General features: G+C 35.4%; 1 protein-coding gene across 1 annotated transcript in view; it reads right to left on the reverse strand.

Annotated features, from left to right (window-relative positions):
• Positions 1-5,636: 5,636 nt before the first annotated feature.
• The window catches only part of PLCXD3 (phosphatidylinositol specific phospholipase C X domain containing 3), a 199,503-nt gene continuing 192,075 nt past the window's right edge, over positions 5,637-13,064 (reverse strand). The window contains exon 3 of the mRNA XM_031964551.1: positions 5,637-7,276. Within this exon, the coding sequence (XP_031820411.1) occupies positions 7,120-7,276 (157 nt within the window). The 3' untranslated portion in view covers positions 5,637-7,119. The remainder of the gene's footprint in view (positions 7,277-13,064) is intronic.

Below are 13,064 nucleotides of genomic sequence, written 5' to 3' on the forward strand. Positions count from 1 at the left end.
TTTAGAAATCCTTGCTATGATGTAAAAGTGAAGGATGGAATGAATATGAAACAAAGAAAAAATAGACAGGTACCAGGGCTTTATTAGACATTTCACTGAATACAAAGAAACTTTTTTTTTACATTAAATACACATTTTTGTCATAAAATTCACATTTGCTATATGGAACTGTAGGCATTTATTTTCTCTACACATTTATTAAAGTACCAACAGCCATATCCTAAAAAGAGAAGGCACAGATCTGTTTCTTTCTGCTGAGTTTCTAGTGTCCAGTGAACAGAAAATCACCAGCACTATATACTCAACCTTTCATTAGAAATGTAGTAAATTAACTCAAACATTGACAAAAAAGTCCATGTGAAAATGGGGTGTTGGTAATAAAATATTAAGGAGTTTTGATTTGCATTCTACTTAAAGTATCCCACAGTAGTATATAGAATCCAAGAACATTCAAAAACCTTCTTTTTCTCCACATAGTTACAAGGTTTCTCAGTACAAAATGGCAGGGTTGTAAAAAACTGCTTTCCTGAAGCAAGCTAGGTTTTATTCCCCATTGGCATTAATTATTCCAAAAACTGACCTGGAACTTAACCTCGACCATTGGTCAGTGATGGATACACAGTATGAAGTCAATGCAGGGGTCCTCAAACTTTTTAAATATGGGGCCAGTTCACTGTCCCTCAGACTGTTGGAGGGCCGGACTATAGTAAAAACAAAATCTTTGTTTTGTGGGCCTTTAAAGAAAGAAACTTCATAGCCCTGGGTGAGGGGGATAAATGTCCTCAGCTGCCGCATCTGACCTGCAGGCTGTAGTTTGAGGACCCCTGTCAGAGTCTGCTGGGGACATATCAGCTCTTCATGTAAAAACCCCCAAGCTTCAGGTCCTGGTGCTTTTTCCTCTGAATACCTGAGGGTTCCCAATCATCTGCATAGTACCCTAAATCTTTAGAATATTTTCAGCCTCCTCTCCTTCCAGGCAAAAAAGTAAATATCTTGGATCTCTCTGGGGATCAAATAAGTAAACTGACAAACTAATTTTAGCTTAAGTATTGATGGGAGAATTGTTTACGGAATTGTCTCTCCTGGGTAACATATTTGCATTTTAACAAAGTCTTCAATGTTTTACCCTAAAGAGATGATTAAGGATTCTAGAATTATAATAAGCAGACTAGAGAGGAAGATATATGGGGGTATGAATCCTAAAGAACTTTTAAATTATACTAAGTGAATGTTGGTCTACCCTGACAATAAAAAATCATAAGCTGTCAAAGAGATCTTGATAGATGAGGAAACTGAGGTCCTGAGAACTGAAGATTTCTACTTAAGTCCATCAAGTTAATGGCTTGGATCTAATCTCCCCACTTTTACCCAAGATACATTTCATCCCACCCAACTGGTCCTAAGACATTTTAAAATAAATTTGTGCATAATCCACTTTAACATTGGGGCAGGGCACTATATCTATTAATTCATACTGTAATGCATGGAAAGGAATTATGACTTTGAAAAGGGAAGATCATCAAGGTGAAAGAGGAGAGACATGGCTGAATGGGACAAGACTAATATTTTCCTCTCAGTGCCTGGGAAAGAGCCATTTTGGACTCAGAGAAATGAATGAACTTCTAAAAGCCAGTCCTGCTTTATATTTTGCAATCAATGAATTAGGTATTCAGGATAGTTTAGGAAAAACACAGTTTTAGTCTTAGAGATCCTAAAATAAGTATTCATTATCCTGTTCAGTATTAGCCCTATTGGGAACGTTTTGGTGATTTTGCAAAAACACAAAAGATGACAAGGTTGTAAATGAGAATTGATTGTAAATATAAATAACCAATGATGAGCCCCCCCCCCTTTTTTTTTTTTTTTTACTTAGCTTCATGGATCTAGAGCTAAGACTAGAGATCATTTAGTCCAATGCTTTTCCTTTCATGAATAAACTAAGACCCGGGATAATAGAATGATTTGACCGATGCCTCCCAAGTAGTACTCTCCAGAGGTTGATTTGAACTCATGTCCTCTGACTCCAGAGGATCTTTTCTCTGTACTACAAAGCTGCCCTCAAAATTGTATTATTATAAGGAAGACAGACCTCATCTTTAGACAAATTTTAGGGATTAACTGGATCATTACACTAGTTGAAACCAATGTGTATTTGCTATTTTAATGGGATGAGTTTCATCAGCAATTTAGAAGCCTTGAAATCAATGCAATTTGAGATTGTGAAGCTTTGCAACAATTCAAAAATTTAATTCTGGTATAAAAAGAGAAATGGGACAGTCTATAACACCAGCAGAATTTGAAACCAGACTTTGATGAAAATTGTGGTGACTTTAAGGCCGTTAACACTGTGCCCTTTTCCTTTAGGATAAGTTGCTTTTAAAAAATAGAACACAGTTCACATACCCACACACATACATCTTCATGCATACACACGCATACACATTTGGAATCAATACCCACAAGACACAGATAAAATTAAAATTACACAATTTTCAACAGATTTATAATCAATACATTTTACACACTCTACAGACTATTGTAGCATTTGTCATTGGGAAAACATACATTTATGAACAATGTTTAAAACTGCCTGAGATATGGCAATTTCAGTATCCACACTGTTAGTTAGCTTTTTGCATCACTGAGGAGTTTTAAAAGATTAAAATGCAATCAACAATTTTTTTAAGAGAGGAAAGAACGAAAGAAGACCTTGCTGAAGATATCCTGAGGGATAATGTTCATCATTTCCTTGTTAAAATTCTTGTCAGGAGAATTCTACAAGCCCTTTACCTTAAGGGTGAAGAAAGCAAAAGGAGCCACTTTGGTCTGTAGACAAGGAAAATGGAAAATTCACGAAAAAGGAAATTTTTTCCTGAGACTTCCAACTTTCCTGATTAAGAATTAGAAATGGAAAAGATGAAGATATCTTCATTTATCTTCATTTTGTATGTAAAAAATTAAACTGAAAATTTGGGGTCATTCCCATACATCTTATTTCATCAGTGTTTGTAACTGCTGAGAAATGCTATTGCCACTGGGCACTATTGCCACTGGGCACTCAGGCATCTCTTCTCCTAGTGATAGTCTATTTTTCAATTGTTTTTTGATTTTTTTTTTCCTTTTCAAATGTTTGACTATAATTATATGGGTCTGTCAGCTCCCTTGAGAAACTTGTCATAGGAGTTAAAATATCAAGGAATTCAAAATGAATGATTAGAGTGCAATAACGTACTTCAGAGGGAAAGCAAAAGTCAACAAATAGAAAGTGTTTTACCTTATAACATTTTCATTTTAGGTAGTATACCACCAAGAATGATCTTTCTAAATATGGCTAAAAATGTCCTAAGGATCATTTAAAGATTCCTTCTTCTTCTTTTCTTGTAAGATAATAGCAAAATACAGATAAGAGAAACTGGAGAACTGATACTATTTGATATTGACTTCCTTTTTATCTTTTTTTCCTTCTATCCTTCCTTCTTTCCTCCTTTCTTCTCTCCCTCCCTTTTTTTGTTCTCCTTTCCCATCCTTTACAGGACTCATGCTTGATGTATTTTGGAAAACAGAACTAAATACAAAACTCAACAAGATGTACTCAACAAGATCATTTTGGGGCCAGTTCTGTAGGACTTGTGCACCTTTGTCACAAGGAAGTCAATGGGAGTATATCAGTGATTTTAATTTAGGCTCATAATCAACTTGCTTGGTATTTTATATAGTAGCAGAGAGAGAGTAGAATTCAACAGAAGCCTTATTTTTTGGATTGATCTCCTACCTAAGTTTTCTTTTTTTTTTTTTTTTTTGAACAATGAAGATTTCAGTATAGGGAACATTACTTCTGGCAGTACCATTCTTTGCTATAGCATTAAAGCTGTCACATGTACCTTCTCCGCACATCTTTTATGAATCAGTAAGACATGTGCCTCTCACCACCATTTTCTCTGCACTTAGGAATTAAGGCAAGTCTAATTCTCTACATTACCTGCTTCATATTTCCCATGGAAATGAATAAATAAGATCAAAAATAGTTTCATATAACAAGTTTTCTTTGTGTATATCAAGTAATTTAAAAAATAAAACTGCTCCTCCCTCATAAAGAAATTGCACAATTAGACTTCAGAGAACCCGTAGTTGGCTTGCTTGTTGGTTTACCAGCACCCAAATGACAAACAACATGAAGCCAATACCAGGAAAATATTGAAGTTAAGAAGCTCAAGAAGATACAACATAGTTACCACTATAGATGATTATTTTTTCTCAAACACATTAAAACATTTTTTCTGATATATTTATAAATGAAATCTTTGTCATTGCACGTGTGCTTGACTGAAAAACCTCCAGAGAAATCAGTAACAAGAGGTCAATTATAGTGAACTTCTGAATTTGTATATATGTATGTATATGTATTCTAATTAAAATAGATTCCAATTATAGATATATCAATTTATATATGTATGCATATGCATATATATTCCAATTTTAAAATATTTCAGGGGGAAAGAGATAATAGAAACCAGAGCCGGAGATATTGAGAGAAGGGTGTAATTTGCCTTCCTGAAATAATTGGAGAATAGTTGACTAAATACACAAGCAAGTACAATCAGATTCTTCATTTTTAAAAAAGTTGCTGTCACATATTTTAAATCTACAGTATTTTAAAGCAAGTTTAGTCAACTGTACTTCCTTAATGTGTCACATGAAAGTTTTTGGCTGAAAATAAAAGGGGCGTGTGTGTGTGTGTGTGTGTGTGTGTACAATTATTTGGTATACATGGCCAGAAATATATGGAGCTGCTATGTACATGTAAATGTTAATCACCTTTTCATAATACACTTTCCTACTTATATGCCATTTTCAATTTCTTTTTTTTTTTTTTAAAGTGGTGTATGAGAAAGCACTAGCTAGTTCAGGGGAGCTGGATTCTACTTCTGACTCTGACACTAGCTCTGTAACTATGAACAAATCTCTTAACTTCTTCAACTATAATCTGACTAATACCTATGTTCCTTCCCGCACACTGTTGTTGTGAAGAAAGCACTTTGTTAACCTCACCAGAATCATACAAATGAATTATCTTTATTAATAAAGAAGAAAATAAACACAACTTTTATGGTCATCAGGGTTCCCAGTTGTATAATCTTGATTCCTTTTTCTAGGTTAGTTTTTATTCCCTAGAAGTAGGTAAATGTGTTTTTATAATAGATAACCCGTGCTTGTAAAAAAAATTATCAAAATTCAGACAGACTTTGAAAGTTTGGTCCTTATTGAATGCGATAATTCAATTGCATTTTACTAATATCAGGATTAGGGGCTAGCATTCAAGTCAGGAGGACCTGAGTACAAATCTAGCCTCGGATATTTAATAACTGTGTGACCCCCGGGCAAGTCACTTAACCCTGTTTGCCTCAGTTTCCTCATTTATAAAATAAACTGGAGAAGGAAATGGCAAATTCTTTCAGTATCTTGCCAAGAAACCCTAAAAAGGAGTCACAAAGAATCAGATGAAATTCAAACTTCTCAAAAAAAAATACCAGGATTCCTTTTTCTAAGAAATTTAGAAAGTTTTATTAATTTTATCTCCAAAGTAGTCTGCTGAGGCAATTGAAAAAAAAAGCTGCTCCCCTTTAGGCCAGATTATAATTTGGGAAAAAAAACATTCTAAAATATCATATGATTTTTTTGATCATTTGATCATACTTTAAAAGCTGCTGGTGCAGGCAATGCTGGACCATCATTGGTTGGTACTGCACTCTCTAGACCAGAGGCTTTCCCTTTTTAAGACTGTGGAAACGTTCTGAGTTCTTTTGGTAAAAGGCAGGGAAAGAGTAATGGATTAGATTCCAATTAAATAGTATCGCCAAAACATCACTTTCAGTGAACCTCAGCAGTAATTTATGGGATCTGCTTCATATGTGCCAGTGAACTCAGTTTGGGAATCACTGTTCTAAACTATAGGCCATCACTCTATCTATATGAGACCTTTAATTTGAAAGACTAAGACTCAATTTATGGATCCCAGGAAATATGTCCTGCAAGTGTCCTTCAGGAAATACAGATTTGCTTAGGAATGATTACTTCTTAATTTATTTTTGAAATTTGGGACCTGTCTTTTGGGGGAAAGTCTATGGACAATAGGAAAATTTATCTTCTTTCACATATGTTCCATTGCAGTTGTTGAAATTAATCAGCTAACTTGGGTTTTTATTTCACTGGCACATTTTTGTTTTTATCAGATATACATTAACTTAGCAGAGAAATATCTTGAAGGTGAACTATAGGAAGGAAAAGTGTTCAGATTTCTAGTCACTTGGGGTGACTTATTTCCAGGCAATGGCAAGACAGGCATCATTGTTTTAAAGGTATTCTATACATCTCCCTCTCTCTTTATTACTATTTGTTTTGCTGTGGAATTGGCACTCAGGTTTTTGTCAGAAGAAGTACTGACTCTTTATTTATAGCTGCCTTAAATAGAAATACTGCATATCCTGTTCCCTTTCTCACACACACACACACACACACACACACACACACACACGATTGTAGTGTTTGGGTTTACTGTTGCTGGAAATATTTTCAATGCATATTTGCTATTGGGTCAAAACTTAGGGACTGTGACTGACCAGCCAACTGACTACAAAATTGGGCAGGTCGTTCACATTTTATTAAGTCTCCAAAAGCCAATAAGTTACATCTACCTGAATCAATCTAACATCAGGTCTATAATTGTTGCATGCCCTAAGCTGTCCTTGATAGATAGGTGGGCATGGTGGGTGGAGCATGAATCTTAATCTTGAAAGTAGAAAATGCAATTAAACAGACACTCATAAATATAAGCCACAGCGATTGATTAATTGTGATAAACATTGAACTGGTCTTTTCTATCCCTAACACTAGATACAAGAATAGACTTGTTTTTTTCAAATGGGAACATGAAATATTTATAGAGATGCAGATCAAGATGAGAATCACTGAAAAAAAAATGTTTCCCCTCTTTTCCCACCCACCCTAAGCCCTAAACACTTCCAAGATTCAGTGGCATAAGAAGATCATTATGTTCTAAGATAATATGCCTAATACAATTGGTCTTCTCTATTTTATGCATGGCCATTTCAGACAGTACTATCAAGTGGTATCTGCTTCTCCTTCCTCAAGGGCATAGTTGAGTTTGATGACGGTGCTGATAAAATCCCCAAGTTCTACAAAATCAGCAGTGACAATGTTGATGCCGCTCTCTCCAGGTTTCTGAGTTCGGACCCACTGCATCATGGCTGGAAGAGCTCTAATGAGGAAACAAGAAAAGAAGTTATACAGGGATGATGATGATGGAAACAGAGAGAGAAAGAGAGAGAGAGACAGAGACAGAGAGAGACACACACACAGAGAGACAGAGACAAAGAGAGAGAGAGACAGAGAGAGACAGAGACACACAGAGAGAGACAGAGAGACAGAGACAGAATAGAGATAGAGAGACAGAGACAAAGAGAAAGAGACAGAGACATAGAGAGAAAAAGAGACAGAAAAAGAGGGAGAAAAAGAGAGAAAGAGAGAGAGAATGAGAGAGAGAGAGAGAGAAACATGTATTTCAGTTTCACAATATTGCAATTCCCAGTCTGTTTTATGGTTCCATAAAATGAAAGGAGTAGAGAAGAAAATCATTAAGCATTCAACATCCCTTTGGTGGTAGGCAGTAGCCAAATCTATACATTTTACAAGGGAAGAAATAGACCCTGGGGAGCAAGTGAAATTGCAAAGGGAAAGTCCATAGGCTTTGGAGCATGTAGAGTTAAAAGCCATGTGAGCAATAGGGGATGCTGCTGACCAGTAACTGATGCCACATAGGCAGTACATATGATCAATGTACTAGCAAGGCTTGCAGTAGCTGATAAAAGGAATCCAAGAATGCTCCATATCCAGGAATACTTTGTGCAGCTCCAGTAGCCTTTTTATGCAGTGAAAAGATAACAGGTTATAAAAGGTGCCAAAAATAGTTCTGTGACGAAAACTAAACAAAGACTGTAATTGGTCTGCAGCTGAGGTAAAGGATGGGCTTACATTTATCTTGAATCACAAAAGAGCATCTTCGGGACCCATGGTAATGGGGAAAACACAGAGATGAACAACATTCTCTGGAAAGTTTCATGTCAGGCACTGTTTCCTCCTCCCCCTCCCAATAAAAGAGGTCCAATGCCAGGCAGAACATCATATGACCAAATTGATTCATCTTCCCTTTCCCCTTTCCTCCATTCTTGGATGATCTAGGCTGTAACCCAGAGGGATAGAGAAATTAAACTCTTACAAACTCTGTTACTAAAATCTATATAATAAAATCTGATCCATGTTGATTCTAGTCATTAAATATAATTAATCATTTGTAATTATAATATAATATATAATAATAATCAATTATTAAATAATACAAAATAAAAGAAGGCATCAATTGACACTTTCACAGGAGTCGAGAGCACTTGAGTTTGAATCCAGATTAAAAAATGTTCTAGTTGTTTGTGACTCTGAATAAATACCTTAATCTCTTTGTGCCTCAATTTCTTCTTCTATAAAATGAAAGAGTTGGATTTGATAAATCCTATGGAACCCATCCAGCTTTTAATTTAAAACCCATTGGGTTTTCTCAGACCTGGTGAGTCTTCCACCTTGAATAGTTTGCACTACCCTTGATTTGAGACGAAGGAAGCCAAGTGAATGTCAGAATTCTACATATTGGAACCAAAATCAATATTAACTATATATAATGTATATATGTGTATATATGTATATATATATATATATATAATATATAGTTAATATTGATTTTGGAATATATATATTCCTTTGTTTGATAACTGTATCCTTACAAACTTGGCTGTTTTGGGGTCAATCATTATATCCCTCCAATTTGATTATGATTACTGCCAGCAGCCATCCTAAGATTACCCTTTCCTTCAAGGATATAGCTTTGAGGGAAAATGAATAGACAGGCTGTGGCAGCACGAGGCCCAACCTCCCAAAGAAAGCTTCTTAGAGTAGAGTATCAAAGAGCATCTCTGGTGATCACTTCTCATGCCAGTCTACATGGCAACATCTTCCAAAGAGAATCACTAAAGAAGGATTACTGGGCTCTCTCTGGCTCTGTAGTATTAACATCACTTTCTCCAAAACTACACAGCAGAAAGGAGAAAGCAGCCAAATTCTTCCAGGCTTGAAGAAGTTCAAAAGAATTTCTGTAGGCTAGTTTATGCTACTTTAATCTCCAGTTTGCTTGTCAGAGCACCAGGATAATGCTGCCATTTAATATGTAGTATATATAAAGGCAAGAGAAATTATTTGATAAGAGATAACTGAAATCTCCCAGTAAACTTTTAAAAGGCTTTCTAGGGACAGAATCTCCCTTTCTTGTTCTTTTCTCCTTGGAAAATGACTTATTTCAAGTGAGTGTTTGTTTTCTCTATGTTCCATTAGTCCACTTCAAAAGCTCAGTTTTACCCCAGATCACACCAGTTTATTTACATTATTTACATTTTATAGTCTAATTGCATAAATCCTCTCCTTTTGTGTTTCAAAGGATATTAGCTTCTATCCTCATCCTTTCTCTCACCCTTTTCCTTTTCATACTCCCTGGACAAACCCTCAGCTTTAGCTGAGGAGGGCAGAGATATTCCAGCCACACCAAAAGAGCTTCTCTGTACATATATTATGTGTAGTAGAATCTCATCTTCTATAACATTAACTGGGTAATTTTTATTATTTCAAGGTGTTGTTTAAAAGTTTCTCCAATGAATATCTGGTCTCTAAAGCAATGCTATACATTCCTCAAATGCAGAATTTAGAACTAGAAGGAGGTATGGAGATCATGTAGTCCAGCTCTTTCATTTTACATATAAGGAAACTGAAGTACCTTGAAAGGTGAAGGACCTACTTCTTTATTTAAAAGCTATTGCCCTAAAATCTTTATATAAATTTTCTCTCTTATTATGTTGAGATCACACAGGATGTAAGCACTTCCTATTGTCTTGGCTAAGGTCAAATCATCAAATCACTCACCCGTGGAAGGGAAGGAATTTAAACTAATATGTTTTGATTTGAAATCCAGCACTTTCTCTGCTATACCAACTTGTTAATAAAGACTACATAATTCTTTTCTAATTTCCCTCTATCTTTCCCTCATTCCCAGTACTAAATATATGTTAAATGGGAGTAACTCAATCAAACATTTATTGTTTTAAATTACTATTTAAATCTCCTGTATATAAAAAAAGGAATCTAAGATAAACATCTTTTTAGAGTCCATCTGTTCCTTGCCTTAAGTCACAACCCCTTCTATTTGAGAAGCAAACTGGGTTTGATTCAGGATGTAGAGTATATATACATGGGGGAGAAGCTATAGAAATAGTTTGCTAACAGAAATTTTCAGCTTTCAATGAAATATTCCTATCATTCTCTCCATTCTGAATAAATATTCAATGACCTGAGAAATAGGCAAAAGCAAACAATCAGCTTGGTGTATACCATTTCCATACAGTTTTAATTATTACCAAATGAGAAAAGAGAGGATTAATACTGTTATTTCCATCTTCTGGGGATAGTTAAGAATAAAATGCAAATGGAGAAAATCCTTATAGATGAAGAATCACTTTCTCTTTCAAAATATAACAAATTTCTTGAGATTAAGAAATTAGCAATGAAAAATTGACTTTTTCTTCTTCAATTTTAGATAAGAATTTGAGGCAGGACATATAACAATGAAAAGTGGAGAGATAATTTGTGATTGTGAGCATGCAATTATTGGGGGCATGTAAAATAAGTGAATATGAGAAAGGCTGAGACTATACCCTATACATAGACATACATACATATAGTTAGGTATATAAATACATGTATATCACTTGACTCTTTGGGGGAGAAAAAAGATAGGAATAATGGAGGAAAGAGATGGAGACAGAGACAGAGAGAAAGATAGTTGGTTTTTTGACAGATAACTACTGTTTTGTTAACAGAGCTATTGTTGTTGTTGTCTGTCCATCATTCTGGAAGAGGACCATGATATCAGGAAGATGATAACATGACATGTGAGTAAATTGGACTTGAGTGAGGGAGGGCTGTGCAAGATCACCTGCCTCACTTTCTCCTCCAGAGCCATCTGAATTCAGTGGCCAGATTCATATCAGGATGACTGGAGATATCCCTAAATGAAATGGGAGATTTTGGCTTTTTAACCTAAGGTCTTCAACAGGTCTCTGTGTCATTGAGGCAGCACCTATTTAGTAATTAAGGCTAGATAGCTTTCACCACCACATCCTTTCTTCAAGCTTGGAGAGCATTCTCTATAAAAAGAAGGTATCAAGGCAGGTATATATGACTTTGCTCCTTCTTTAGAATAGTATGTAAGCTCCCTAAAGACAAAGACTGTTTTGCTTTTGTTTTTATATCTCTAGAACTGGCACATAGTAGGTAATTAATAATTGACCTTAACATAGACAACATTGTTATGGATAGAGATACTGAAGGATAAATTCATAAACCATGAGGTTTGACAAAAGCAAAGGGATACTTGACGAAGTAGTAAATTTTCCTTCACTGACAATCTTCAAGTAGAGAGTGTATAATCACTTATTAAAAGATGTAAAAAGGGCCATATTTCAGGTAGAGGGTGGTTTTATTTACAGTTTTGGGATTCTGAGTGACATCTGGTGAGGAAAGTAAGTTCATCAACTATGTGACAATTTGGAATGACATTGCACTAGAGTGAATTAGGTAATCAGGATTCTATTCTCCAGTGTAGTCAATACCCTAGGTGAGTCTTATTATATCAACCAGTAGAATACAAGCACTTTAATGTGAGGGACTATTTCAATGCTGTTTCTTTACTATCTAGAGAGTGCCTAGCACATAATAAGCAATTCATGTTGATTTATTAACCAAGCAACTTCTTTTTTGTTCATTTTCTTTATGATCTTAAAGAGCTGAAGCAAGATGACAACAGCCAAACCAATCAATAAATATGCTCTGGGTTTGTCTGTTGCACTGGCTCCAATTTCTATGGTATGAGGTATGCAGTGAATTATTATATTTTATATATATATTATATATTATAAAATGCTGTCTGCCCTTCATTGAGAAAATGCATGCTACATCGCACCATCAGGAGAATAGAGGTGTTCTCCGAATTATTCTTCTGGAAATGGCAGCGGATTAGCACTGACCCATCCATTCTTCTTTAATCCTCACTGTGGCCCCTTGGCCTGATAGAAAAAGATATAGAAGACATTTGACCACAGGCCTTGGAATATAGTCAGAAACAACAGAAAAGAAAAAAGAAAAACTGCCTTGATAGGTAGACTACATAGAGCTTACAGAATTCAGATCAAGGAAAAGAGATGCCAAAAAAAAACTTGCAATCATAAGAACTTAACTTTCTGGCTTTGAAAATTACTGACCTTGGGCAAATGATTTATTCTCTCTGGGTCTCAGTTTCCTCACCTGTAAAATGAGGCACTGGACTGGATGACCTCTGAGATCTCTTCAAGCTAAAATCTTTGATTTTATGACTACTTTCATCCAGCACATGGTGATTCATTAAAGATCTCATCTTTCTTGTCTCTAGGTAACATTCATTTCAATCTTGCCCTTTTGGTTCTCTGTGGTTCTGCTATCTTAGATCTCAGAGACATGGCATACTTGCAGACTTTACAGATATACTTGACCCATATGAACATCTAAGGCCATGTCTACTTACATTAACTACACAGCTTGGTTTTGTTTTTTTTAAGGACACAATTCCTAGCCTATATACTTTCTAGCCAGAAAAAGATCAAAGAAGAATAAGCCATTTAAACAGTTCACAAAAGGAACAGTCAAAACGGAAGTGAATTCATGGGGAGATAGAAATCCATTTATAATACATTGTCCAATTCCTTTTAAGAACTATGTAGTTTGGATGCCATAAATTTATAAATTTCACCTATCTTCAGAAAACCCTTCCTCAGGGGCTTTTACATGGTCTCTCTAATCCATTTTACAAGCTGCTAACCGATCTTCTTTATTCCCAGGCCTCATAGTGCATCTTCCCTGCT

The sequence above is a fragment of the Sarcophilus harrisii genome, chromosome 1 (assembly GCF_902635505.1).
Source record: "Sarcophilus harrisii chromosome 1, mSarHar1.11, whole genome shotgun sequence".
Lineage (NCBI taxonomy): Eukaryota > Metazoa > Chordata > Mammalia > Dasyuromorphia > Dasyuridae > Sarcophilus > Sarcophilus harrisii.